The 26,141-nt window shown below is 35.9% G+C and overlaps 3 protein-coding genes and 1 pseudogene across 35 annotated transcripts; 2 read left to right on the top strand and 2 right to left on the bottom strand.

The window, feature by feature from the left end:
- Positions 1 to 1,113: 1,113 nt before the first annotated feature.
- Positions 1,114 to 8,119, top strand: LOC137742223 (putative serine/threonine-protein kinase PBL17). Of its 27 annotated transcripts, none has more exons than XR_015953287.1 (17): positions 1,139 to 1,478; positions 1,589 to 1,780; positions 2,192 to 2,300; positions 2,371 to 2,438; positions 2,527 to 2,586; positions 2,925 to 3,021; positions 3,127 to 3,199; positions 3,280 to 3,327; positions 3,447 to 3,568; positions 4,119 to 4,261; positions 4,408 to 4,472; positions 4,572 to 4,634; positions 5,265 to 5,305; positions 5,692 to 5,789; positions 6,327 to 6,460; positions 6,607 to 6,763; positions 7,673 to 8,119. XR_015953287.1 is itself a non-coding variant. In XM_088679562.1 (16 exons), the coding sequence occupies exons 10-16, from the start codon at positions 4,180 to 4,182 to the stop codon at positions 7,754 to 7,756; spliced, it is 600 nt and encodes a 199-aa protein (XP_088535688.1). In that variant the 5' UTR covers positions 1,139 to 1,478; positions 1,589 to 1,780; positions 2,192 to 2,300; positions 2,371 to 2,438; positions 2,527 to 2,586; positions 2,925 to 3,021; positions 3,127 to 3,199; positions 3,280 to 3,327; positions 3,447 to 3,515; positions 4,119 to 4,179; the 3' UTR covers positions 7,757 to 8,119. The 27 variants fall into 27 exon arrangements, 17 of the variants coding, with proteins under 17 accessions (XP_088535678.1, XP_088535688.1, XP_088535690.1 ...); XR_015953284.1 differs by having other exon boundaries at positions 6,591 to 6,763; XR_015953289.1 differs by having other exon boundaries at positions 3,105 to 3,199.
- A 4,369-nt stretch (positions 8,120 to 12,488) lies between these two features.
- On the top strand, positions 12,489 to 18,075 carry LOC137741877 (putative disease resistance RPP13-like protein 1). Its single transcript, XM_068481578.2, has 4 exons — positions 12,489 to 12,698; positions 12,820 to 12,958; positions 13,221 to 17,537; positions 17,756 to 18,075. Exon 3 carries the CDS (start codon positions 13,285 to 13,287, stop codon positions 17,527 to 17,529), a length of 4,245 nt encoding a protein of 1,414 aa, XP_068337679.1. The 5' UTR covers positions 12,489 to 12,698; positions 12,820 to 12,958; positions 13,221 to 13,284; the 3' UTR covers positions 17,530 to 17,537; positions 17,756 to 18,075.
- A 1,195-nt stretch (positions 18,076 to 19,270) lies between these two features.
- Positions 19,271 to 21,343, bottom strand: LOC137743257 (uncharacterized; annotated as a pseudogene). Its single transcript, XR_015953196.1, has 4 exons — positions 21,224 to 21,343; positions 20,932 to 21,066; positions 20,432 to 20,800; positions 19,271 to 20,231 (listed from the first exon to the last, which is right to left on the bottom strand). The product of XR_015953196.1 is annotated as an uncharacterized LOC137743257 (transcript).
- A 186-nt stretch (positions 21,344 to 21,529) lies between these two features.
- Positions 21,530 to 24,557, bottom strand: LOC137742517 (uncharacterized). 6 transcript variants are annotated; one of them, XR_015953410.1, is made up of 5 exons: positions 24,051 to 24,557; positions 23,639 to 23,753; positions 22,458 to 22,636; positions 21,943 to 21,993; positions 21,530 to 21,753 (listed from the first exon to the last, which is right to left on the bottom strand). XR_015953410.1 is itself a non-coding variant. In XM_088679922.1 (5 exons), exons 1-4 carry the CDS (start codon positions 24,406 to 24,408, stop codon positions 22,920 to 22,922), a joined length of 597 nt encoding a protein of 198 aa, XP_088536048.1. In that variant the 5' UTR covers positions 24,409 to 24,557; the 3' UTR covers positions 22,484 to 22,624; positions 22,906 to 22,919. The 6 variants fall into 6 exon arrangements, 3 of the variants coding, with proteins under 3 accessions (XP_088536048.1, XP_088536046.1, XP_088536047.1); XM_088679922.1 differs by lacking the exons at positions 21,530 to 21,753; positions 21,943 to 21,993 and adding exons at positions 22,906 to 22,953; positions 23,188 to 23,277 and having other exon boundaries at positions 22,484 to 22,624; XM_088679920.1 differs by lacking the exons at positions 21,530 to 21,753; positions 21,943 to 21,993 and adding exons at positions 22,906 to 22,953; positions 23,188 to 23,277 and having other exon boundaries at positions 22,497 to 22,636.
- Positions 24,558 to 26,141: the final 1,584 nt, after the last annotated feature.

Below are 26,141 nucleotides of genomic sequence, written 5' to 3'. Positions count from 1 at the left end.
ACAACAACCCTAGAATCGTGGTAAACGACTAATTCAAAACAGATAACAAACTTGTCCCTCAAGTATAGGAGGGTTATTAGCACGTCCAGGGAATGAACCCTAGAAACAAGGAAACCTATCAGCTAGACTCTTTGACAACTTCAACAATGCGTAAAGCTATTTACCCTTAAACTTTTCTTTTCGTGAAGCAAAGAACGCCAGTTTTCATGATTTCTATGCACATAATGTACGTACTTATGTTTTTTATTACTTTTATTTAGAAGGCTAGTTGGTGATGTGAGGGAACCTTACCATGGAGATAATGGTATATGAAAAATCAGTTTCTTGTCTCTTCCCAGTTTCTCTCTCTCTTTCTCTCAAACCAGTTCAATCATATATAACGAAAAAGACAACTAATAAAATGATTTGAAAATTATGAATTTTAACGAAAATGACAAAAAGGTGTTGTAAGTGAATAGTATCCTAAATGATTTTTTAGAGTAAAAATGTGGTTTTTCGTTAAAGTGAACAGTACCGTAAGTGTTTTGTTAAAACTCCCATCATCAAAATGGCCGACTTGCAGTTCGAATATGAGTTTGAAATCAATTTATTCTTTCCCTCTAATATATTGTTGTAAACAAGTAATTATAATAATAAAGCGTAAATTATGTATTGAACATATATATGTATATAATGAGTCATCACATTAAGATATGGCATGGAAGCCTAGTCAGTGGATGAGTTCTTTAAGATTGAGGAGGAGTTACTCTCAATTGACTTCGTGACTGTTCACAAAATTTTGTGTGTATAATTGAAATCATTTATATTATAAATCAATTTGTATAGATTATCTCTACAAAATATCAAAACTAAGATCATTTAGTCAATCGAATGTAACAAATAGATAGACGGTTCATAATGCTTGTATCGAATATGTGTAATTGTTTTTATATAGTTTGATGACTAAATGATCTCATATTTGAATGCTTTTTTTGGGTTTTTTTAGTTTAAATACCTATTCTAACACATTTATTTATGCCAAAACCCAAAACTCCCGGTTACTGTTCGTGGACAGTGGAGTGGCGAAAATGCCCTCCAAATTTTTATCTAGCTGTGCTTTATTTCAGCTTTTCTACAGTGAAAATGCAGTTATGCCCTTCCGCTCCACCTGTTGACCATCGCTACGTCTTCTAGCTTCTTCCCTTTGCTTTTCACTCTTTTTGCTTCTGTTGCTTTTCACTTTTTCTCCACTAATTTCCGTTCGATTGTTTTGCATTTTGTGCTTTGGTGAGATATTTTATTAGCCTATGCTATGTGTTCTAATCAAGGACTGAATTAGGTTTCTTAGTTAAGCGAAACTGGGCTCTTCCTTTTGCTTCCAATACGTTCTTCCAACCCAGCCCCAATTCTCTCTCGACAGTTTTCCAGGAAGCAAAACATGAATCCATTCCCGGTTCTCCTGATTCAAAGAAAATTCTTTAACTGGCTAAGAATTGAAGGTAACTCTTATCTCTCTAGAATGTTGTTTAGGATTATCTTTTTCTCTCTGTTCCGCTGAATCTCTATGGCCTCTGATTGAATTTTTTCTGAAATGGGTGTTCTAAAGCAGCTGTTATCTTTGCATACAACTTCCTTGCTGCTGCTTTGGGGCGACGATCTGAAGTGAAAGGCCTTAAATTTACAACTAATACAAATAGCAAGTATTGCTTATCGCATTTTATCTTCGAGCTTAATCCATCACTTGATATGCAGTACTAACTCAGTTGTTCGTCAATTTGTTTCACTTTTAGGTTTTATTATGGTAAGTAATTCCTCTATTTTGAGTATCATGTATCTGTTCTTGATTTCCACTGAATGCATGTATTTGTGTTAAAGTATTAATTTTCGATTTTTTACAATTTCGCAATGCATTCTTCTTTTGTCATGTCATTAATGATCATATGTTTGCTAAGCATGATCATGTGCAATAAAATGCATCTGGTGACTTAATTAATCCTGTATATAATATTTGTATTAGTTGATTGAGAATTAGAGTCATGCAATTTCCCAATAACGCATTGAATTGAAGGGCTTTCTTGGAAATTTTCGTTTTTTTGTAATGATAGTTGCAATAGACTTGGATTGTATTTTTGCTAAATACTATGATATGCGAGTTGGGGAACTTTGATTAGTATGCTAAATTCTTAAAACTGGGACGTCTTGATGTTTCCAGACGGTTCTTCCAACATCATCAACTATATCAATTTTGCACCAAGTCCCAAAAGGTCATGTTGGGGTATATTGGAGAGGATGCGCTCTTCTGAAGACAATTACAGATCTAGGTGATGTGCATTGAGAAGTTGCTTGCATAGGGCCTTAACTTTGCCTGCTTCTCATTATTTCAAATTTCAGGTTTTCATCTCAAGCTGCCTATTGTCACCCATTTTGAACCCATTCAAGTGACCCTGCAGACTAATCAGGTAACTTTGGTAATCCATGTTTGGAAGATTGAGGATTCTGTCTTTCCATTCATTATAGTTTTGAAAGCTTCTGTTAGCAACATTGTAGGTAAGAGATATTCCATGTGGTACAAAAGGGTGTGTCATGATCAATTTTGAGAAGATTGAGGTAAGGCTATGCGATATTATTCTTTAGTGTTTGTATATTAGTTTCAATTAGTTGAAGGTCTTGAAAAACTCCATTTAATAAATCCAGAATATGTAATCCTTTAGGAGTCGTCTAATAACCATTTGGTTTTTAGTTTCAAGTTTTCGTTTAGATTTATTTTTGGGCATTTACGATAACTTTACTTTAGTATATGTAGATTTAATATTCCAATTTAATATAAATTTATATGTTATCTTCTTCTTAGGTTCTTTAACCATTTAACTTCTTAGAATATCATTTTTGAAAAAAAGTTGGAGTAGTGCATTTTATAGTGTGGCCTAACTTCCTTTTCATTGAAGTGAGATTTTTGAGAAGGACTGGTGGATCTCTGAAAAGGAACTTGGTGGAAATTCTTTATTACACTATTCTGTCTCAGAAGTTGTGAAGTATATGCAGGTATGGATGTTGTCTTAGCTAGATCGTTGTTTTAAACAACTGACTCATTTTTTGCTATTACTTTTCAAATTTTACATATGTAGATACTCTCTCTTCATTTTTCAGATGGTTGACAAATTGGATGATGAAACCATGGCAATAGAACTTGGTCCACCTGATTCTAAAGAGGCCCTATAAGGTAATATGCTCTGTCTCAAATTTACAGACCTCTTACATTAGTTTTTTCTTGCTCCTTTTTAGCACTTGACATGATTTCAGGATGTTGAAAGAGCCCTATTCCGAGCACATGTCGAGGGTCAACTAAAGGTTAACAGATTTGTATATTTATTATTAGCTAACTCTTAATTATGATGCCGTTAATTATTAGCTAACTCTTAAACTTACCTTGGTCTAATTACTTTCTTGAATTCGATCTGTTTTTGTAGAAACTTGGTTGCAATGCAAGTTGGAAACGCACAAAAGTTTGATCGCGTCCAATATAATTGCCAGAGAAGGTCATCTCCATTTCTTTCAAAATCAGACTTCTTTTTGCACACAAAAACACTAGGTAAACACTTATTATCCTTAGTTTGTTCATGATATAATTCCACTGTCTATAAATTTATTTCAATTTTTTTCCCTTGCCTGGGATGCTTCCTTAATGACCAACATAGCAGAGGACAACTTTTAATGTTGCAGTAAACAACATTTTTAATACACGATATAGGTTTCTCTTTTGATATTTAAATTCATTCAGGATGAGGTTGTGTATAATTTGCATTGGCATTGGTAACTCAGTTTTTGACTCAAACATTGTTTATGAAGATTGAAAGGGAATTGTTATTAGCACTTCAAAAATCTCATTCTACACTTCAAACTTTCTATATTAGGAAAGAAAAATACACTTGTGAGGAGTGTTGAATGAGATTTTTGAAGTGCCAATAGCACTTTTCGATTGAATCATTCAAATAGTTTTCAATCCTATAGTAACACGCGAGTACAAATTCTAGTTTATATATACTAAAACCCGAACTAAATGCTACTGTTTATTAATAGTAAAATGTCAAAAATGCCCTCCAAAGTTTTTGACCACTTCTCTTTCTATCTGTGTTGCACAGGAAATGACAGTTATGCCCTTTCGTTCCACCTGTCCGTCATCGTGTGTGTTTTGCACAGTGAATGACAGTTATTCTAGATCTTTCTTTGCTTTTTCACTTTCTTCTCTGGGATACCTCGACTTCGTTGGTTTTTCGCCCTCTTCGTATGTGATTTTGTTTTCTGTCGTTCTGCTGATTCGTCGGTTTCTAGCGATGTTGTTCTTTGATTACTCATCAAAGTTCTTAATTTCTACCTGGTTGCTCGCATAGTTTTTTTGCATGTCTGATGCCGTTTGGTTTTCGATTTCAGGGATTTTTACCCATTTTTTATTCGATTGGAAATTGGTTTGGGCTGGTCTAATCCAGCGTTTCCAGGTAAGTTTTGCATGTTTATCAGTCTATATGGTTTCGATTTTCTGTGTTTGGTTCGATAGTTTTTGTAAATGTCTGATGCAAATCGATTTTCAATTTCAGGAAACGGTGCCTTTGAAAATTTGGGATTTTGGATTTCGATTTTCCAAGCTCTCTGTGTTAAAGGTATGGATGTGTTTTAATTTATTTTCCCTTGTTTTGCTTGCGCTTGTTTTTTTTTTTTTTTTTAATTTTGTTTTGCTAATTTGGAAAGGTTTTCTGTCCGTGTTTGTGTTGTGAGTTGGTTCATACTTCATAGTGTATATAAATGCGTTAGATTTTATTTATTTATTTATTTTGTTTTCCTAATTTGGTGTAGTTTTCTCTATGTGTTTGGATTGTGGGTGTGTTCATAGTTTTTTCTTTTGTAGGATTTGAGGGTTTAACATTGCTGGATTTGAAGTGTGAATTATATATTCATTTTTCATGGCGGGCGTTAAGTTATTAGTGTATAGAAACAAAAAATGTGTTTGTTTCGGTTTAGGCACTATTGGAGGGTTAGAGATGCCGTTAATATTTTTGATTAAAATTGTTGCTGTTATAATATAGCACATATTAAATTATTCGTATCTACAAGCTAAAAATGTATTCATTTCAGTTTAAACAGTATTGGAAAATTAGCGATGAGTATTGGTTAATCAAATTGTTAATGTTATGATGAATGTTAAAAGTTTACTTTATGAATTTATTATTCATGATAGAGGTTAAATTATGAGTGCTAATATACTGATTTTGTGAAATTTTTTGTCTTTGCAGGTTTTTCTGGCTAATGAAATACCTTTGCCATCGCTCTCCAGGTATAATTATCTTTCTGTTTTTTCTATTTCCAAATTATGTATACTGAATTTTGAAGGCATATAAACTTAAATTGATATTACTTGACAGGAGGTTCCTGCTTATTCTCGAACCTCGAGTGGTCATATGTAGAACCTACTTGGTTATGCATGCTCAATCCATTTTGTATATAAAATGATTAAGGTATGAGATGCATTTTTTTTTACTCAATGAGATGGTTACATGGTTTGCCGAAGTTAATATTATTTTCTTCATGTTAACGAAGAGGGCAAATTTCAAATTGGTCCAAGTATTTCTTAAAGTTGCTAGTTTGATTTTTGGAAAAGTGTCAAGTAGTTTTAATTTCTCTGTGCAGTCTATGCAATGTTTTTTTTTCTTTTTCAAAAAGGTATTTCTTCATGATTGGGTATTGCTGCGACGACGACAAGAAGTTGCTGGTGGTGGAGTACATGCATCATGATACACTTGCCAAACATCTCTTCAACTGTATGTGCCTCCTATATTCAGATATTCAATGAATTTGTTTTTTATACAATTTTTGGCCTTTCTTTTCTGCACAAGATATGGGAACATGTTTGACACATTGCTTGAAATATGAGGAGGAACACCCTTTACTTGAAAGTTGCACTGCGTTTCAATGAATACGAATATGAAATGGTTGCATCTACTTGTCTATTTGTAATGTGAAAAGCCATGCGATTGAAACTTAAAAAAATTTCAATCTAGATTTGATGAGTCCTACAAAGACATAATTTTCTCTTCTTTTACATAAGATATTGATTTCTTGGGGCGTTAATTGCTTTAAAGAATGCATTTGTTCCACATGAGCAATATTGTCATCTCAAACCACTTTCGCAAATTAAGCTGATTCATTATCTGCAATATGTGCCATTTTCATTTCAATTTGCGACTCCCATTTTGCTTTTCCCATTCTCATATTCTTGACAATTGGTCACTGAAATTTATTGCTTATAGCTATTCAAAATGCTTCATGTATAAATTCATCTCACATGTTCTTGATAGGGGAGAATCAGACCTTTGAGTGGGCTATGAGACTAAGAGTTGCTCTGAAAATTGCCGAAGTATTGGATTACGGCAGTATTGAAGGCCGCCCATTGTACCATGACTTAAATTCATATATGGTTCTCTTTGATGAGGTGATGTCTCCAATTTCCTTTCCCAAATTTGTTTATTTAGTTTTTCAATTTTTACAAGTGAGATGATTTTGATCACATATCATTGTGGACCTTTTTTTGATAAGTAGACATTTTTTTTGCTCTGTTAAAGACTTTTTATTTGACAGCTACATGGATTTATATGAGATCAAAGTGGTAATTTCATGGATGGTGTTGCAAGAATGGCAATCCTCCGCCTTCGACTTTTGGATTGATGAAAAACAGTAGGGATGAAAAAAGTTACAGCACTAATCTTGCACACACCTCCTGAATATCTAAGAAATGGTAATTGCCTATTTCCCTTAATCATAATTATTATTTATTATACCATTTTTTATACACCTTTCTGAGGGATAAACTGAATTTCTGACTGAGTCAATGAGTAAGATTATATGAATAAGGAGCTATGTTGTATAATCTGCTGAATATTCCTGCTATACCCTCATCCTGCGAGATTAAGAATACTTGAGAATGATGAGTTGAGATCAGTGTGCCAATTATTGCCATCATGTGCTTTACACTAAGACTAAAGTCACAATGCAATTTTGAACTTTGCAAAATGAGTTCTATGCATTGCAAATCCATCATTAAGACTAAACTCTCAGTGTAATTAATAGTGTGACTAGAAAGTGTTATGTTCAACTTTGGGACTGTCCTTTTGGACATTCTGAGTGAAAAACACCTCTTCTGGTCATGTTATCTGCTACTTTTTTGAATCTCGATATCCCCCTTTTTTTTGTCTTTCTTTTGTTTTTCTGCTGCTTTCACGCTCATTTGTTGCTCTTTGAATTGTTTTGAGGATACCCAATTGCCCAAATTGTTCAAATTTGGCCCTTCAGTAAGCTTTTATGTGCATTTTTTGTTTGGTTCTTTTTTGAAATGAATATAATTTGTAAGAAGTATGTTGGCATAACCAAGTTTTTTTTTTTATGAATTCACTTCTTTCAGGAACTGTAAAGGAGAGAGAGGTCTGTTGTGTTTGGTGTAAAGTTTATTTTTTTGTATTTAAATTATCTAGATGAGCAATTGGTGTTTTGTTTTTCTGTCAGTGAGTATTTTTGCATTGTGTGGTTAGCATTTATGCAGAATACCATATACAATGTCTGCATTTTGTATTGTTAGCATATGTTATAAACAGTTAGATGGCACATATGTTATATGTATATGTGATAAATTTATATTTACATTATCTAGATGAGGCTGTATCAAAGCGCGAGGCAAAACATTGGCGTCAATGGAAGAAAGAAAAAAAATCTGCAAAAGGGGCAACTGAAGTGATGGAAATTGGAGACAAAATGAGAAATTTGATGCTTTTTATCACAGTGGACAAGTCATTACAAGCTAATCATACTGGTAATAGAAATTACTCTCTGCTTGCATGCTTTTGAACATGGAGAGAAATTGAATTTGTATTTTAGAATTAGCGTTCTTCTTGATGTTCAACTGTTTGGAAAGGGTTTTTTGTCAAATTGTATTTCGAATTAGTGTTCTTTTTTGGTTTCTACTAGTTAGTGTTCTTTTTGATTTAGAACAAAAGGTCAGTAATTTCGTTCCTACATTCCACATGTATGTAAATAGTATTGCTTATTGTTAATGAACAATGAGACATCAATCACATGTGCTAACATAGTATTTCAGACATGCTTTATATGATTTTAAAACCCGCAGCAACGCTTGGGCACCAGTTGCTAGTAAAACCTAATTCCTAACCCCTCTAAACCAAAACTTAGTAGGTCTAAATCTGCAAAACATGTTGAAAAACACCAAAATGTTAGGAAAAAACAAGGAAAATCTCCAATGTCTTTGTTAAGTGGAGGGGTTGGTTTAACAAAAATACCCTTAAAATGGTGGTCATTTAGTCGTTCACGTGACAACTTAACAAGGATATTTGATAAGTTTTGAACGGAAATATCAAAATGATTTATGATAGACAAACTTAGGGAAGTTCTATCAATTTTCATTGTTAGAGATCAAAATGAGGAATTATGTCAGTCTCAAGAATTTTTTTAGCTAAAAAGACAAAAAAAAAAAAAAAACAAAACAAAACGAAAGCTGGAAAACTACATTTCAAAATCCATCCAAGGGGGTACAATCATTCACATTTATAATGTTAGGGAGATTAAATCTCTAAATTAAATTTTGTAAACTAAATGATGTGAGTGTTGATTTGATTATTACTTAAATATTGATTAACATGTTTATTTCTAATTAGTGAGTGAATGACATTTATTTAGTTTGCCAATTTAGTTTAAATATTTAGTATGTCTAGCATTACTCTTACGACCAATATCCAAAGGGGTTTGAACTGGTATGATTAGTAAGATAGCAATAGCTCTGGTAGCTGACTGCAAAGTCAATGTATTGACAAAGTATGAAGTTTGTTATTTTGTTCAAAGACAAATGTATTGACAAAGTATGAAGTTTGTTATTTTGTTCAAAGACAAATGTATGAAGTTAAGTCCTACGATTCTTTAAAACTAACTTTCCACGAAACATGTACACCAAGAAAATTCTATCCACATGTCTTTGATATAGACGAGGAGTTTCCAAGAAAAATCAAAGACAACTACAAGAGTAATTCTAAAGGTCATATTTCTTGCCATGCTAATAATTTGTCCATTATAATCAATTAATATAATAAAAATAAAGGAAGTTGAAGATCAACTATAAAACTAATTAGTAATATGAAAAGTATTTTAAATTAATTTTTTAATAATAGCACATGAACAACACAAAGCAGTCGTGTAGCATGTGTGGCCATTAGGCTTCACACGTGAGACAACCTACTATGATACCATGAAAAAAGTTGAGGTTTCACCGTAAAATCAATTGACAAAATAAAAAATAACCCAACATTTAAGTCAATGCAATTTTTTTTTATTTATTTATTAATGTGAGATACATTCTTAAAATATAAAAAAAATAAAAAACCATCAAATGCGTACAATCAGTTTATATGATTGGAAAATATAATCACTTGAAATATTTTATTAACAATAATGAGGCACGAGATAATTCACTAAAAGAAAGGCATTTGGAAGATTCACACCATAATAGTCTCATGACACCAAAGATGCTTTTTTTTTTTTCCATCTTCTTCAGATCGTTGGTAGCATTTTCTCCCTGACTTATCCGATTCACATTTGTGGCAAAGATTCTTCGTGGAAAGTTAGTTCGAACTGGTACTGGTTGTCGTTGAGTTATACATGTGACTAGTCGCTGTCCCGTCACATGTTAAAAAGAAGAGAAATGCTAAGGGTATTATCTCAAAAATGAAATGAACTTTTTATCATCTTAACGTTTAATATCAATTTATATACTAACATTATAAAATATTATGAAAACAAAAATAGTAGATGGACTATAAAAAACCTCACTTTTGAAAAAGTTAGTTAACATTTCCCTAAAAAGAACAAATAAGAAAAAAACAAAAAAGGAGGACCACTAGACCCAATTGTGGGATTATATAATAATTGTCTTTTGTGATCACTGATTAGGCTGGATGGGTTAACCAAATTCAAAGTCTAGTTTTTTTGCTAAAATTAATACCATATTTTAGTTTAGGCACCAATGGAAAAGTCAACTAAAACAATTCTACAAAATTATTATATTTCAAAATAATTACAAGATTGTCACTCAATCCTACCATGTTTTCCGACTAACCAACTTGTATTAATGGTCGATTCCGATCAATTTTTCTGGCAACTGGCTAATCAATTTTTCTAGTCTAAAGGTAGCTATTCAATAGTGACTTTCATAAATACATGTAAAGCGATGGATTTTCTCTTAATTAAGTTCTTTGATTTTATTTTGTATACATGTGAAGAAATAATAAACTTGGAAAATAAACATAATTGAAGATAAAAGGTTGAACTTATTGCTATTTTTTATGTAATGTAGAACAATGACTTCAAATTTTTCGGCACCAATGATGGTGGCCGAAACGAGATCCGACACTGGCGCACGGAGACCAGCGAGCTGTGTGCAGGGGGAATGTAAATGGTCCTATCACCTATGAATATAAATGTCATGGCCTACAAATTGTGGCTTAATCTAAATAGAATGGGTTGAGTTTGGTAGTTTTTCTTGAATTTGGTATTGTTCCTTTAAACCTACAAAAGTGTGGTATGTGTAGCATTACTCTAAAACTTATATCCAACTTGTATTTAATCCTAGTTTACATATGTTTGTTTTTTTGTAAAAATAATCTTTGGAAATTGATTTATAATATTAACGATTCCGATCATAAACTCGAAATTTCGTGCATTGACCACGAATCTATGAACTGAGAGGGAATGTTGAGAAGTAAACTCTAATTCTTAAAGTTAGAAATAGATTAAAGGAAACAAATTGAATAGCCAGCGGAGTTGTAGGCAAGCTATATATTCTGTCTCATGACTAATGAAATAAGAGTATGCCCAAACTATGTAAAAATAATCAAGGGCAGCAAATTGCCTTGCAAACTGTATTATAGCTCCCCATTCTCGAAACTGTATTCTGATGATTTTCCAATAATCCGCAGCAACAAGACCGTAACGATTGTGAACCTTTAGCTTAAACAAGATGATAGCCTGATGAAAAAGCATTGGCCGTTGAAGACAATATTGTTGCTAGCTCTTGCTTTTGCACCAGGGCCTCATGTCGGATGGAGGATGTCCAACACAACTATTGTTGTTGTATCCGTATGCCTGAACCCTTTTTGATTAATGAAGGACAATATTAATTTTTCAATGATAAAATTGATTAAAAGCGATATTTTAAAAAATTGTGATCAAAACTGCACCAATTTGTCAAAACGTATTTATTGTGGCTAATTGCCTTTATATTATTCGAGCAATGTGATATATATATATATATCTTAGTGATGGTACTCGTTCTATGAAAATTATTCACGACCTCTACATTTTAGATTAGACATATGAATGAATCATTCAAAACATAATATCAGTTTTTTTTTCTTTGTCTATTAAACGTTAAGTTTCTCTTCACACGTTATTGCATTATTTATTTGAAGTACTGACACAATAACGAACCTAATATAGATAAGTGAATCTCGTAGAAAGAATACAACTTTTCAACTTTTCTAGCATGTGCTGTTCATGGAATATTGCAGCTTTGGGATAGTGGAATTAAGGTCTAGTTGCTAGGAGGGTTATGAGTAAAAGTAAAACTATATCGTGAAGACACAAGTAAATTATTTGGCACTAAAATTCGGTTAACCGAGCTTAATCTTCAATTTTTCATAAGAAAACAATTTTACTTGTTTGGCATGCAGCTCCATCTTTTGGCATTCTTCTTTTCTTGTATTCAAATTTTTTGAGCATACAAGTCTATAGGTTTGTCACCCCTTCTTAATGTGTAATTTTCTTTTTTACCTAATTCTTTTGGAATTTATTTGTTTGTAAGTTCTTACCTTTTAGGTTTTGTTATAAAGGGTTTGGTTTTATGTCTCATTTTTTTTCTTTGTATTTTATTTTTCAAGAGGGGTAACATTTATTTCCTCCTTTTTTTCCTGTATTTTTTTTCTTATTTCATGAGAGACAAGGTTTATATCCTCTTTATAACTTCTTTTTTCATATCAATAAAATTCCATTGTATCACTGTGGTTTTAAAAAAATGACAAACGACAGATAATCTACAATAAATTCATATAAATTATCAGATCGAAAGAATTTGAACCCAAGATATAGTGGGTTAAAAAGAAAAACCATATTTCAAGGACAATTCACCATGTGTAATAAGTTCACTCCATCATGAAGATCTTGCTCAATTTTCCTTCCTTAAACATCGATTCCAGGATATTCTTATAAAACACATTTCTCTTCATCTTCAAGACTTCAAAATGAAATCTAAAATAAATTTATTTTAACTTTTTACACAAATTAAAGTGTGGAGATTAGTTACAGCCCTTGTTACTAAACGATGGTAAGGCTGAAGCAGGATGCATGGTAACTTTGGTAAAATCTAGTGTCGAGATGATAAAGAGCCCGGGGGGGTTGCCATGCGTTTTCCTTCTGCCAAACTGTCAACTTTGTTTTCTTTTGCTTTGTGTTGTGTGGCTCAGGACAAAGAGGGAGAGATATTATAGCCAATTGAATTATTGAAGAGCACTAAAGTCTTTGTCGCCAAGAATCTGAATTTGTTGATTTTCATAAGCGATCAGATCAACGGAAACAAGTTCCTTCATCTTCATGATCATCTGAAAACTTCAATTGATGCAGTAAGTTCTTCTTGAAAATATATGGGAAATCTATTTTTTATTGATTAATTATTTCATTTTATTCAAGTTTATATACTGAATTTTTTTCATCAATAACCAGCTATACCATATATGGTTTCAGGTTCAACACTTTGTGCAGTTTTAAGCTCGAGAGCTCAAGCTTCCAGGGAACTACTCCTTAATCTTAATTGGATTAAAGTTAACCTCAACTGAAACCTGATCCTCGGAAGCAAGTGTCCTCAAGATCTGACGACTTCCATGTAAGTTATTGCCATATATCCGATCCCATATTTATGCGAATTTCGATTTGTGTAACTTGTCGCGTCCCAAAAATTAGTAGTGCTATTTTAAAATGTAAAATACATATGATTTTTAATCTCGAATTTTTCTTTTGTGCTTTGTCTTTCAAATTAAGCAATTTTCAGTAAAACGTAATTAAGCCCCTGTGTAGCCGGTAGGACCGTTATGGAATTGAATAAATTTTGTATACAATAATTAGTTTCATCTGTTTTAATTGTGCAGCTGTGACTACTTGTGAATCTTAATTGGTATTGGTCAACGGATCAGACTTCCAGTTCAAGAAACTATGGCGGCAGAGGCTTTTCTTGTGGCATTTCTTCGAGTGTTGGTTAGCAAGTTGGCGCAGCGCGAGGTCATCAAGTACTGTGGACGCGTAAAGGGCGTTGATAAAAATCTGAAGAAATGGAGTGCCACCTTGTCTGCAATTGGAGCGGTTCTGCATGACGCGGAGGAAAGGCAACTGATGGCTGAGAGCAGCGCACTGAAGCTCTGGCTCGATGATCTCAGGGACTTGGCTTTTGATGCGGAAGACGTGTTGGATAAATGTCATGCTAAAATGTTGAAACGTCAGATACAACATGCTCATTCCAGCACAACAAGCAAAGCATGGAAATCAATTCCTAATCGTGTTTCCAAATTCAAAACAACAAGCAAAGCAGGGATATCAATTCCTAATCGTATTTCCAACTTCAAAATGAACTCGGAAATACAGAAGATTACCGAGCGATTACAAGAGATATCCGATCGAAAAGACCAGCTTGGTTTGAGAATTGATACTGTGACGTCGACTATTACGGCACGCCAAAACATATCCCCTAGTTCCAGTCAACCAGATGGTCCTGTGATTGGAAGGGATGAGGACAAAAGGCAGATTGTTGAGCTACTGTCGAAACAAGAGCATCGTGCTGCCAATTTCGATGTAATTGCAATTGCTGGTATGGCTGGAGTCGGAAAGACAACACTTGCTGGACAAGTACTCAAAGATATGGTTGCAGCCCAAACGTTTCAACCAGCCGTTTGGGTGTGCGTATCTGACGACTTCAACCTTGGAAGAGTGACAAAGCAAATTCTTGAATCAATCACATCTCGGCAATGTGCCACAGAAGATTACAATAAGGTTCAAGATGATCTGCATAAGGAGTTAGTGGGGAAGAAGTTTTTAATTGTTTTAGACGACGTTTGGAAAACGTGTAGCTACGGTGATTGGATGAAGCTGCAGTCCCCTTTTCGTGATGGAGCACAAGGAAGCAAGATAATTGTGACAACACGTGATACAGATGTTTCAAAAATGATGGGAGCTGCCAAGCTGGTTCACAATTTGGAGCCCATGGAAAATGATGTTTGTTTGCAAGTATTTGAGCAGCATGCATTCTTAAATTCTAACAACGACAAACCACCAAATTACGAGTTACTGAAGGAGAAAATTGTTGCAAAGTGTAGGGGATTGCCTTTGGCCGCGAGGACTCTCGGTGGTGTTCTACTTCGTAAAGAAACATACGAATGGGAAGAAATATTGAACAACAAACTCTGGAGTCTATCAAATGAGCCTGACATACTTCCAGTGTTGAGATTAACCTACTTTTATCTTCCTTCACATTTGAAAAGATGCTTTGCCTATTGCTCAATACTTCCAAATGACTATGAATTCGAAGAGAAGCAAATGATCCTTCTATGGATGGCCGAGGGCTTTATTCTTCCCCGACCAGAAGATAATAAACAAATTGAAGATTTAGGTGCTGATTATTTTCGGGAGCTCGTATCTAGGTCATTGTTTCAAACGTCAACCGAAAATACTTCAAAATATGTGATGCATGACCTCATTGGTGATTTAGCACGATGGGCAGCTGGAGCAATTTGTTTTAGATTGGAGGATAAGCAAAACAATGATGGTGTACAACTTAGATGTTTTCCAAAGGCACGCCACTCGTCTTACATCACAGGTGATTATGATGGAGTTAAAAGATTTGAGGCATTTTCTGAAGTGAAATGTTTGCGAACCTTCCTGCCACTAAGAAAGGATTATGTTTGGGGTTATTTAAGTCATCAGGTTCCTTTTGATTTATTGCGAAAATTGCAATACTTGCGGGTGCTCTCTTTTAATAGCTATAAAATAACTGAGCTGCCAAACTCAGTCGGTGATTTAAGGTATCTTCGGTATCTCGACCTTTCTTACACGCCCATTACCAGTTTACCTAAATCAACAAGCACCCTTTACAACCTGCAGACATTGATATTGGAATGCTGTCGTAAGTTGAATTCATTGCCTGCAGACATGAGTAATCTAATTAATTTGCGCCATCTCAACAACTCAGGTGCATCTCGGTTGAAAGGAATGCCTCCAAAACTAGGTAAATTGGTGAATCTCCAATCTTTGCCTAATTTTGTGGTGAGTGGTGGTGGTAATCAATCAGGGATAAGAGAGATAGAGTTCCTGATGCATCTTCGGGGGACATTGTGCCTCTCAGGATTGGAGAATGTGACTGATGTCGAGGACGCTCGGAGGGCAAACTTAAAATGCAAGGAGAGGCTTGATTCGTTGGTCCTAGAATGGTCTCATTCAAGCGACGCAAGAAAAACGGAATCCGATGTGCTTGACATGTTACAGCCTCATACAAAGATCAAGGAGCTCACCATCAAGAGATATGCCGGAATGAAATTTTCATCATGGGTGGGATGTCCTTTGTTCTCTAATATGGTGCTTGTGCGCTTAGAGGAATGTAACAAATGTTTATCGTTGCCACCCCTCGGACAATTGCCTCATCTCAAAGAACTTTATATTGAAGGAATGAATGAAGTGGGAAGTGTTGGTGCTGAGTTTTATGGAGAGTGTATCTTGCCGTTTCCGCTATTAGAGATTCTTGAGTTTGTGGATATGCAGCATTGGAAGAAATGGCTTCCTTTCCAAATGGATCACGGAAGTGGTGTTTTCCCTTGCCTGAAAAGGCTTTCAATATTTGGATGTTCTAAGTTGGAAGGTAAGCTGCCAGAGAACCTTGATATGTTAGCCAAGCTTGAAATTTTTAAATGCGAGGAATTGGTGGTTTCGATTGCCAACTACAAACAACTTCGTCAAATAAACATTGACGGTTGTAAAGCGTTGGTGCATACAGCTGCTAAGGTTGAGTTTGAGTTATTAGAGTCCTTGTGTCTTTCAAACATTTCGGAGTTGACGTCTCTGCAAACAGGGGAATTGTGCAGAAAGGGATTAACCAAGGTTAGAGAATTGAAGATTAATGGATGTAAGGAGCTGAAGTCTTCATTGAAGAATGAGGCAGGATTATTGCAGCAGTTGACTTCTCTTGGCCGTTTGAAGATCGAAGACAACTCTCCTCTAGTTGAAGAATTGGGAAAAGAAGCAGAGGAGTCACAAATATTGGAGTGCAGGATTGAATGTCTGGAGTTAATCAAGTGCGAAAATCTTTTGAAGCTACCAAAGGGGTTAAATCAGTTGTCGTCTCTTCAAGAGCTTCGCTTACACAAATGTTCACGTCTAGCTTCTTTTCCAAATGTTGGTCTGCCACCTTCTCTTAAAGACATCGAGATTACCAAGTGTCATTCGTTGATATATTTGGCAAATTTTCAGTTTCCCCAAAATCTCAGAAGAATAGAGATAAGTAATTGCAAAAGTTTGAAATCACTAGTAAATGAGGAGGATGTTAGTTCTTGGTCGTCTTCTTGTCTTGAGCACTTGATTATCCGGAATTGTCAATCTCTGACGTCGTTATCATTAAGTGGCCGGCTTCTCAGGACACTTAAACACCTTCAGATATTTGATTGTGAACAGCTGGAGCTAATCGCAGAGGACGGGTTCTTCCGTGACAACACCAATTATTATCTTGAATATATTAAGATCTGGAAGTGCCAAAATCTGAAATCCTTACCGGATGGCTTATGCCACCTCAGCAATCTTCAAACTCTAATTATTGGGTATTGTGGAAGTCTTGTTTCTTTCCCGAGACTGAGTGGGGGGAGAAGACCCTCCAACCTGAGAACGCTCTGCATCATGGGATGCGACAAATTGGAGGCGTGGCCCGAAGACATGCACAATCTCAACTCTCTTGAGAAATTGAGGATCGACTACCGTGAAGGTTTGACTTTTCCTCCCAACCTCACGTTTCTTGAAATTAACAAGGTCAAGAGCTGTAAGTCATTGTGGGAGTTGGAGTGGGGGTTGCACAGACTCACCTCTCTTAGAGGGTTAATTATCTACGGTAAAGACCCGGATGCGGTGTCGTTTCCACCCGACTTGGTCCGGATGGAGACGCTCCTCCCCAAATCTCTCACTCAACTCGAAATAGGTGGCTTCCCGAATCTGAAGAAACTGAGCAGCAAGGGCTTTCAATTCCTCACCTCCCTTCAATTTCTTACACTCAGGCATTGTCCAAAGCTAGCATCCATTCCAGAGGAGGGTCTACCTGCTTCACTAGAGAAATTAGTCATCGAAGGGTGTCCAGTGCTAGAAGAGAGATGCCAACCAGGGAAAGGACGCTACTGGCACAAAATATCCCACATTCCTCACATCGCGATATAATTTTAGAGGTATCATCGTATCAAGAAATGTTTTATTATTATTATTAATATTATATTCATTATTATTGTTAAGCATCTTTGGTTGGATCTTGGCATCATGTCCACAATATTTTGTGGGATCATGATATCATGCCCAAATAATATATCCAAAGGCAAATAGAGAAGAAGTTAAAATCTTTTTGGCATTTTACTTATGTCCTCAAGATTTTGGGGTTTCACTGTTTCAGCATTGGATGCTTCTTCGCTTTGGGAGTCCAGTGGCTGACACAGTACAGCTGGTTCTGTCCTGGTCTGGGAGCGATTCTTTGACGACAGCAATGGCTGTTTCTAGGCCAAGCTTTCTTCTCCCAAGTTTTGAGTTTTTCTCACTGGGTTTTCTCCGGGCAACATTGATTTGTAATACAAGTGTGCTACTCTTTCTCCCAAGTTTGGAGTTTTTCCCACTGGGTTTTCTCCGAGCAAGATTTGAACGAGGTCATTTAATCCTAATCATTTGTAATTCCTCCTGAATGATTGTGACTTGTGAAGCTAGTAATGCATTTAATTTAGGGTATATTATCAATTTCCCCCCTGAACTTGTGACCATTGGCCAATTTCCCCCCTGAACTTTAATTTTGGCCAATTTCCCCCCTCAACTCTCATAATTAGTCAATTCCCCCCCTGAACTTTAATTTGGCCAATTTCCCCCCTCAACTCTCAAAATTAGTCAATTTGCACCCTACTGTTAATTTTTTTTTTTTTTAATTTTCCATCTATTCTTTTCTTAATTTTCAATCTTTCTAATTGCTTCCAACAAAGTACTAAAATTAACATAAACTCACCTGCATAATATAGGGTAAAATGTACAAAAACATAATACAGTTAGTATGTGACGGGTTGATTATAAGAAAAAGTTATGAATCGGGTTTAAAGCATGTAGAAGAAGAAATAATAACAAAAAGAAATAATAATCCTAAACTCATGGATCAAACCTATTTCAATAAAATAGGTTATTCTTAATAAGGAGTCGAAAATTATGAATAGACTAGCCATTTTTTTTACTAAAGCTCGATTCTCTGCAATTTACTTGAACTTAGCTTTCACTTTTATAAAGAAAATTGTATTCACATACAAAAATTTACACATCAATCCTTTTTGTTATCAATTTTGTATAGTCAAAAATCAAATAAAATTACTCCATACTGATTTATTATGACTAATAATACTATCTATGATAAATTGTAAAATTCTAAATTTTAATCTATTTGTAATAGGATAAAGATATAGGAACATGATTAACATACATCTTATTTAGTTTCTTACACACACTTGTTTAATTATGATCAAATTAAAAATTTAACAGTAGGGTGCAAATTGACTAATTATAAGAGTTGAGGGGGGAAATTGGCTAAATTAGAGTTGAGGGGGGAAATTGACTAATCATGAGAGTTCAGGGGGGAAATTGGCCAAAATTAAAGTTGAGGGGGGAAATTGGCTAATGGTCACAAGTTTAGGGGGGAAATTGATAATATACCCTTTAATTTAATGTGTCGAGAATAATGCCATTAAAGAGGAATGGGAAAGCCAAGGGGCTTGTTGCTCAAGTGGGTAAGAGCGTTTTTACCCTTGCACCTGAAGTTATATGGTCGAATCTCACCTGATAAAGTGAAGAACTGTGTTTAACGAAGAAGTATTGTCCTATCAGAAATTAGATTACAGCAACACATGACCTATAGACTACAAAAACCAAATTCCATTTTTGTGACCTTTTTCGCCAAATCCTAAGTTGTATAACTCCAACCAACGGAATCAAATCCAATTAGTATAGATCATTCGCTTGCTTTCACATCTTTCCTGGATTACCACCACGCTGTTGATTCGCAGCAGTGGGCGAGAATGGATCAAAAAGTTGCTGTCCTCCTCTAGGACCAGACGCGGACTTGCCAGAGGCAAATGCGAGATTGTTGCTGAACTGTTGATTTGGAGGACGTGGGATCTCAGGTTGAGTTGAGGGAGCAGGATAGTTTTGTTGAATTTGAATATGATTTCCTGGCCTTGGAGGCAGAGGACTGGGCAAATTGGGAATCTGGTGAGGTGGATTGAAGTTAGCTGGTCTCATTGGCGACTGGTGTCCGAGGTAGAACGGTACTGGAGTCTATAAAGGTTGCGAGTCTGGGAGGAACTGAGATGGCAGTTGAATTTCTGGCGTAGGGAGCAGTAGATATATAAGCAGATGGATGCTGACCCAATGTCGTCACCGAGCTGTGGTCTGTGGTCTTAATAACACCTAGACTGCCTGGCTAAGGAAACTGGCAAGACAGGTGCCTGAGGTGCTGCAGGTGGCAACATTGGTCTGGCGAGAGAAGCATTCTGTGGTGAGAAGTGACTGCTTGACTGGGGAACCGTTTGGAAGGATGGATTCTGTGGTCCGTGAGGCTGAAAAGTTAAAATGCCAGGGCTTGGAGCCGTCATCATTGATGGTTCTAAGGGAGCAAAACTTGGAACACTTCCAGAAACAGAACTTGGAACTCTTGCTTGCAGAGAAGTATAAGGAAGTCCCGCTTGAGGTCGTGGAATAAAAGTAAAGCTTGGTGCTGCAATAGAATGGTTTATAGAAGATACCATATTCGCCGTTGATATATTTGGAGGTGGCGGCATGGATGCAACACCTGGTTGTGGAGCTGGTGGACCGCTTGACCATCCAGTAGAGCTCCCAGCAGGCAGTTATCCAGGACAATTAATAGACATATATTGCAGAAATGAAGGTGCAAAATTTGTGGGGGTCGGTTTCCCATGAATGTGAGGGGGAACTGAAACATTATTTTAAACTGATTCAGCCTGAGAAGCCATATATGTATGCGGCAAAATTTGTGTTCTTGGTGGGTTTGGTATAGGGGAAACAAGAGATGTTGTCTAGGGGAAACAAGAGATCAAGGAAGCCCAAATGATGAAGGCAGGTCTGTGGGGTTGAAAGGTGATGTTGACAGATGGGATGGACTGTTGAGAATTGGTCGGGATGGATTGTTGAGAATTGGTCTTGAAGAATTCAGCGGATTGAAGCCAGGCATATTCACAGGAGCGGAAGATGCGCCCGTCAAGAAAAAATGGACCAGGGTACTGAAACTGCCCATTCAGTGAGTTTGTGCAGGTCCTGCCAGTGGTTGCACCATTCCCTGATTTACCACAGTTGACGGAACCATATTAGAGGTGGTACCGTCCTGGACTTGACTAGGACCATGAGCATTATCACCAGAAACTGAAGCACCTGTACCGGTAACCGCTACCAGATTTCCCTATATGGAAGTAATTCAAGTAACGATAGTGAGAAAACAACTGTAGAAATCGTAATAAATAGCATGAAAGAATAAAGTATAAGAAACTGTTGGATGTAAAGCTTGATGTTTAAACATAAAACGAAACTCACTGATACAGAGGTGACTAGCAGTTTAATTATAGCAACCGCTGCAACTACTTTATCAAATGTGTCAGCTGATATATGAACGTATAAGTTTTCATATTCACCCTGGATTTCACTCCTATCAGATGGTTTTATTTCAGCCTGCAAATAAGTTGAAGAATAAAAGAGGGAAAAGTCAATACATGTATGTATGGGCATTATGTCACATCTCGAAGCAACCAATTGATATGTTGAAGAAAAGATGAAAATGGGTAAAACCGATAATAAGAACCGTTCTATATTATTTACTGATAAGTACCTTCGGTTCTATCCCTGCTTTGGTATCATAGATTTGAATCTTGGCTCCACCTTCTTCGTTTCCATCACAATCCCATTGCCTCTCTGGTTCAAGTGTGCTGCCTCTGTCATCTATGTGGCCTCAGGCCTTGTAATACTATTTTGTCACCAATATAGCCGGCAAGAATTAAAACAACACCAAGATGAAAGTGTTCGAGAGAGGAGACATAATTAAATTGCACTGTTGAATATTACTCTTGTATATGTGTGTCCTTGAATAAACTAGGACTAAATTCGATGAAATTGAAAGGACATGGATCAAAGTGGATCTTTTTGAAAACTATATATAACATGCAGAAAAGAACAAAATTGTCACCTTTTCAGGAGACAGTCACGCAATGCTTATATACATAGGCAAGCAACTAAAGATATTAAGCAGTGGAACTCCCCAAACAATAGAAGAATATCCTTCAGTATACAAGAAATTCAATCTGGGACTGTGAGAAAGGCACAAACTTTGAAAAGCTCTCATCTGAGACTCCTAGCTGAACACTATAAAACAATTGGATGTAAGCAAACACATTAGTTAGGAGCCATTATACAGGTAAAACGGTAAAAGATACTAACGTGGAATAATAAAGGTTAATCAATCCCTTTGGGCACACTTCAATAACTTAAGCGAATGATAGCAATAAATTAACAATATGTCATCATAAACCATTGCCTGTTTAAAAGTAATACCCTGACTTCTGGAGGAGTATTCCGCTAGAGAAAAGAGCACAGCAGCAGAATCTTTATCCTCAGGAGGAGCACGGAAACCCAAAGAGAAGAAAGTTTCAGGCTTTGAGTTCGCATAATGGACAATTGAGCAAAGTGCCAGAGAACAGTAGAAAGTTTGGCAACCGTTTAACTTGGAAGTATCTCAAGAAACCTACTCCCGTGGCATCAAGGTAAACCATCAACCATACATAATTTCTATTTTATTCCAATTTTATATATTTGACAGTATTATTTGCACAGTATAAGTATAAAAAGCTGAAACTATACAGATATATATGGAGCCAGTCCAATTACCATTCCTTGCAAAATCAAATACTATTTATTGATGATTTTCCAATAATCAGCCAAACAAGGACCCTTTCTGTAACATTGCTCTTCAGCAACAATTGACAGTAATGATTGTGAACCTTTATCTAAAGAAGAAAAGAGAAAGTGGTAGCCTGATGAACAAGCCTTGGTGGTAAAAGATCGCATACCAATAATGACTTTGAATATAATTGTACAGCAACGGTATTCTTGCTTTGCACCAGGGTCTCATATTGGATGGAAGATGTCCAAGACAAATATTGTTGTATCCATATGCTTGAAATGCAACAAAAGGGACAAAAATGCATATACAACGCAGAGCTCCACCAACAACAGCCTGCAATGCCAACTGCAACAGAAATGAAAATTATTAAGTGATCATCTTCTTCACAAGTATAAATCAACAATTGCTTTCTGCTACATAATTGACATGTTCCTTTTTTTCTTAGATACGGTACAAGAATATTCTAACTGCATCCCCATAGTATTGCTGAATGAAAGTCTACTTTCATGGAACTGGGTAGGCAAAATAAATTATTGATAATCATGATACTGACCCTTAATCTTTCATATATACAAATTTAAAAATCATAAATAAAATAAAAAATTGAAACCTACAAAAGGACGCTTCCTCAAGAAAACAGCATCATAGGTCTGATGCATAGTCTGAAAACAGAAATAACCAGCATTAAGCACTCCATTGGACCTTGAAAATCCAGAGAGGGCAAGCCAAAGAACAGCAATAACATCTTTTCCAGATATTAGATGATACAATCCTCCAACAGAAAAAAGGGTGAACAATGTCTCTGAATATTTGCAGTATAAAGCAGATGAAAACCCCAGCCTGATGCAATATCATAGGTACCAACAATATAAAGCAGATGAAAACAGGAAAACTACATTGATGAATAGAATATGGAAGCTGGATTGAAGCAAAACAAGATCGAAGCCCTCACTGCTGCTTCATGGTCCAAAATAACAACTGAAAGCCTGTTAAAGTGACAAAGGGAAGATAACTAATCAAAAGTTTTAAACCAAATAAAAAGTCAATGTCAAAATAATCAAGGGCAGCCAATTGAATCCAGGTTCATAAATATTATAGTTCCCCATTCTCGAAACTTCATTCTTATATATTTCCACATTATTTCCCCTTGATTGTCGACAAAATCCAATTTCAGAGGAATAGGGTCTCATTAAGGAAAGGTATTTACTTTCATTTGTAAAATGGTGCAAGTAAAGCTCTAACTATTGTTGGAAAAGAAACACACTTGAAGCTACCAAGTAGTTATACACCGGATAAAGTTTGCCTAATCAAATTGAGCTTCTAAAAATCCTAACCGAACCAGCTCACCTGTATAGATAAACAGCTGCAAACACTGCAAACACGAAGCCAATGTTGTCGATCACATAGCCAGATAATCCTAACACAGCTCTCTGCCCAATGACCGGAACCAATGGTGCCAAAACTGAAACCACAAGGCACCACTGCCTAGTTGTAAAAAAGCACTTATCCAAAGTTCAGAGATTGCCAATTGGGTAAGCTCAAAGTTCACTAATTGCCAATTGGGTAATCTCAAAGTTTACAAGTTGCCAAGTGGGTAAGCTCAAAGTTCACAAATTTTCAATTGGATAACCTCAAAGTTCACAAATTGCCAATTGGGAAAGCTCAAAGCCATAAATTGCAAATTGGGTACTGCTCAAAAATCCAGAAACTAAAAAATTTACCAATTGGTATTACTAAAAACTGCTAATCCGAGCCTAACCTGTGCGGGATAACATCGACATGCAAAGAGGAAGAAGCGGGAAGAAAGCGTAGGTCTGCTCGTACTCATAGCCACACTCTGAAATCCGAACGAAGTAGACACTGTCCCACACAATGCTGGACTCGATAGCGGAGATCAGAGAAGGAAGAGAACCTTTTGTTGTGAGGGGTTGGTGGATAGGCAATTGGGGTTGATGGGGGCGGAGGTGTATTAAGGAGACAAGAGAATCCGCCATAGGAAGTTTAGAGTCAGGACTAGGAGTCTGGACTGGATTGCTGATCTGATAACTCTGGTTTCGTGGTGGAGTCTCGGTGAGGAATTCGTCGAAGAGACCGGAAACAATGGGAACGGGATGCATGGAGGATGAGTTTCAGGAGTTCAAATCTTCTGCGCCAAAATTTCACTGTGGTCTCTCTGTGACATAACCAGATTTTGACACGTGTCCACACTAACTTCAAATTATAAACGGCGTTAACTCTTTGGAAAAGAAAAACAAGATAAAGAACCAAGAACTCCTCGTAGTGTTAAACAAGTAGGAATTCTCCATCCTCAAAAATCGAATTCAAATAAGTATGAATCCTCTTTCTCTGGATTTCCCAATGACCCAAATATCCCTGCAAAATAACCAGAAAGCACATAACTTTTTTATAATTCTACAAAAAGCAGGCATTTTTGAGATTTATTACAAAAGATGTAGCTAAAACGAATTGAGTAAAAGCATTGCATGCGGCCCAGATGAGAAAATTGAATTCTGAGAAAACCCCAGATGAGAAAACTGACCTGAAATTGCAAATCTGATCAGAAATGTTGGATTTTTGCCTGAGAACTCTCACCCAGATGTGGTTGGGGATTGGCGCAATACCAGCTGATTGCCTGAGAACTCGACCTTCTGCGTATCGGTTTCCTTTTTTTTCGTCGCCGGCGTCGTCTTCTTGGCGGGTCGTTCGGATTTGCCGAGGTAGATGGGCCACAAGGAAATGAAGTGTTTAACAGTGTTTACAAGAAAGATTAGCCTTTTTGTTTTTTTCTCAAGGTTTAACAGTGTTTAGCGTTGGGAATGGGTCCAATAGAAAATTGGAGCTTATAAAAAGTTGGAATACTCCTCATGTTGTCAATTAGTTTTATGGTGGAACCTTAACGTTTTTCATGGTATTCATGAGATGAGGGACCTTGCATGAGATTATAAGAGATTAAACTATTCCTTATATTGCTAATTAATTTTATGTTGGAATTCCAAATTTCTTCGTTTAGAACTACTTTCTTCGTTTAGAACCGTAGAACATGCAAATTTTCGGTTCAGAAGATTTAAACGCATACATGACATGTGAATAATGAAGAAGAAAGATGGTTAAAGGTAGAAGATAGAAATAAAGAAGATCAGATGAAAACAAAAACTCGAGATTGAAACCAAACAAATGGTTATAACCGTCCTATTAATGAAGATGGACACTAGTGATCGTAATGTGATCGATCGACGTGAAGTTGTTAGAAGGTACCGATCTTAAAAAACAGGTTTAAGCAGGAAAAGGGCTTTAAATATGAGGGTGTGATTTATAACTAACACCTATGTGCTGGTGTGATCTGATTACGTGGTTTCCTTTTCCTGGCCTGTTTCTGTGATCCTCAAATGACCTAAATATTGATAGAGAGAGTGGTCCACTTATCTAACTTGAACAAGAAATCTATATCCATACATTATTTGTTTAAATAAATGAAATTTGTATATGATAAGTTATTGAATTTGATGTTCATCTCGTCCCGTGTCGCTACTTATAAATATCTTTAAAAGAAAAGATTATCGTGTTCATTCATCTCAGTATTGTGTATGATAATTCTTTATTCATTCTTCAAAGATACTTACAAAAATTAAAAGAAGCGGCCAGAAATAGTGTTCAAATTTATGTCATTCGATTTTGTTTAAGAAAGTGTTTCTTCTGTCTGTCTAAAACATTAATTCTGGAAACAACCTTACTGTACTTTATATTGCTCTGTTGGAAGTTGGAAAGAAAACCAATTTTATAGCATCATGAGAACATGGAAACAAAGTTCTAAACAGTAGAGCATTTGATCACATGGGGAAGAAGTTAACCC

The sequence above is a fragment of the Pyrus communis genome, chromosome 11, assembly GCF_041283825.1.
Source record: "Pyrus communis isolate YQ-2024b chromosome 11, ASM4128382v1, whole genome shotgun sequence".
Taxonomy (NCBI): Eukaryota; Viridiplantae; Streptophyta; class Magnoliopsida; order Rosales; family Rosaceae; genus Pyrus; species Pyrus communis.
Note: the sequence above shows the minus strand (reverse complement) of the source record. Positions and strands in the feature narration are given on the sequence as shown.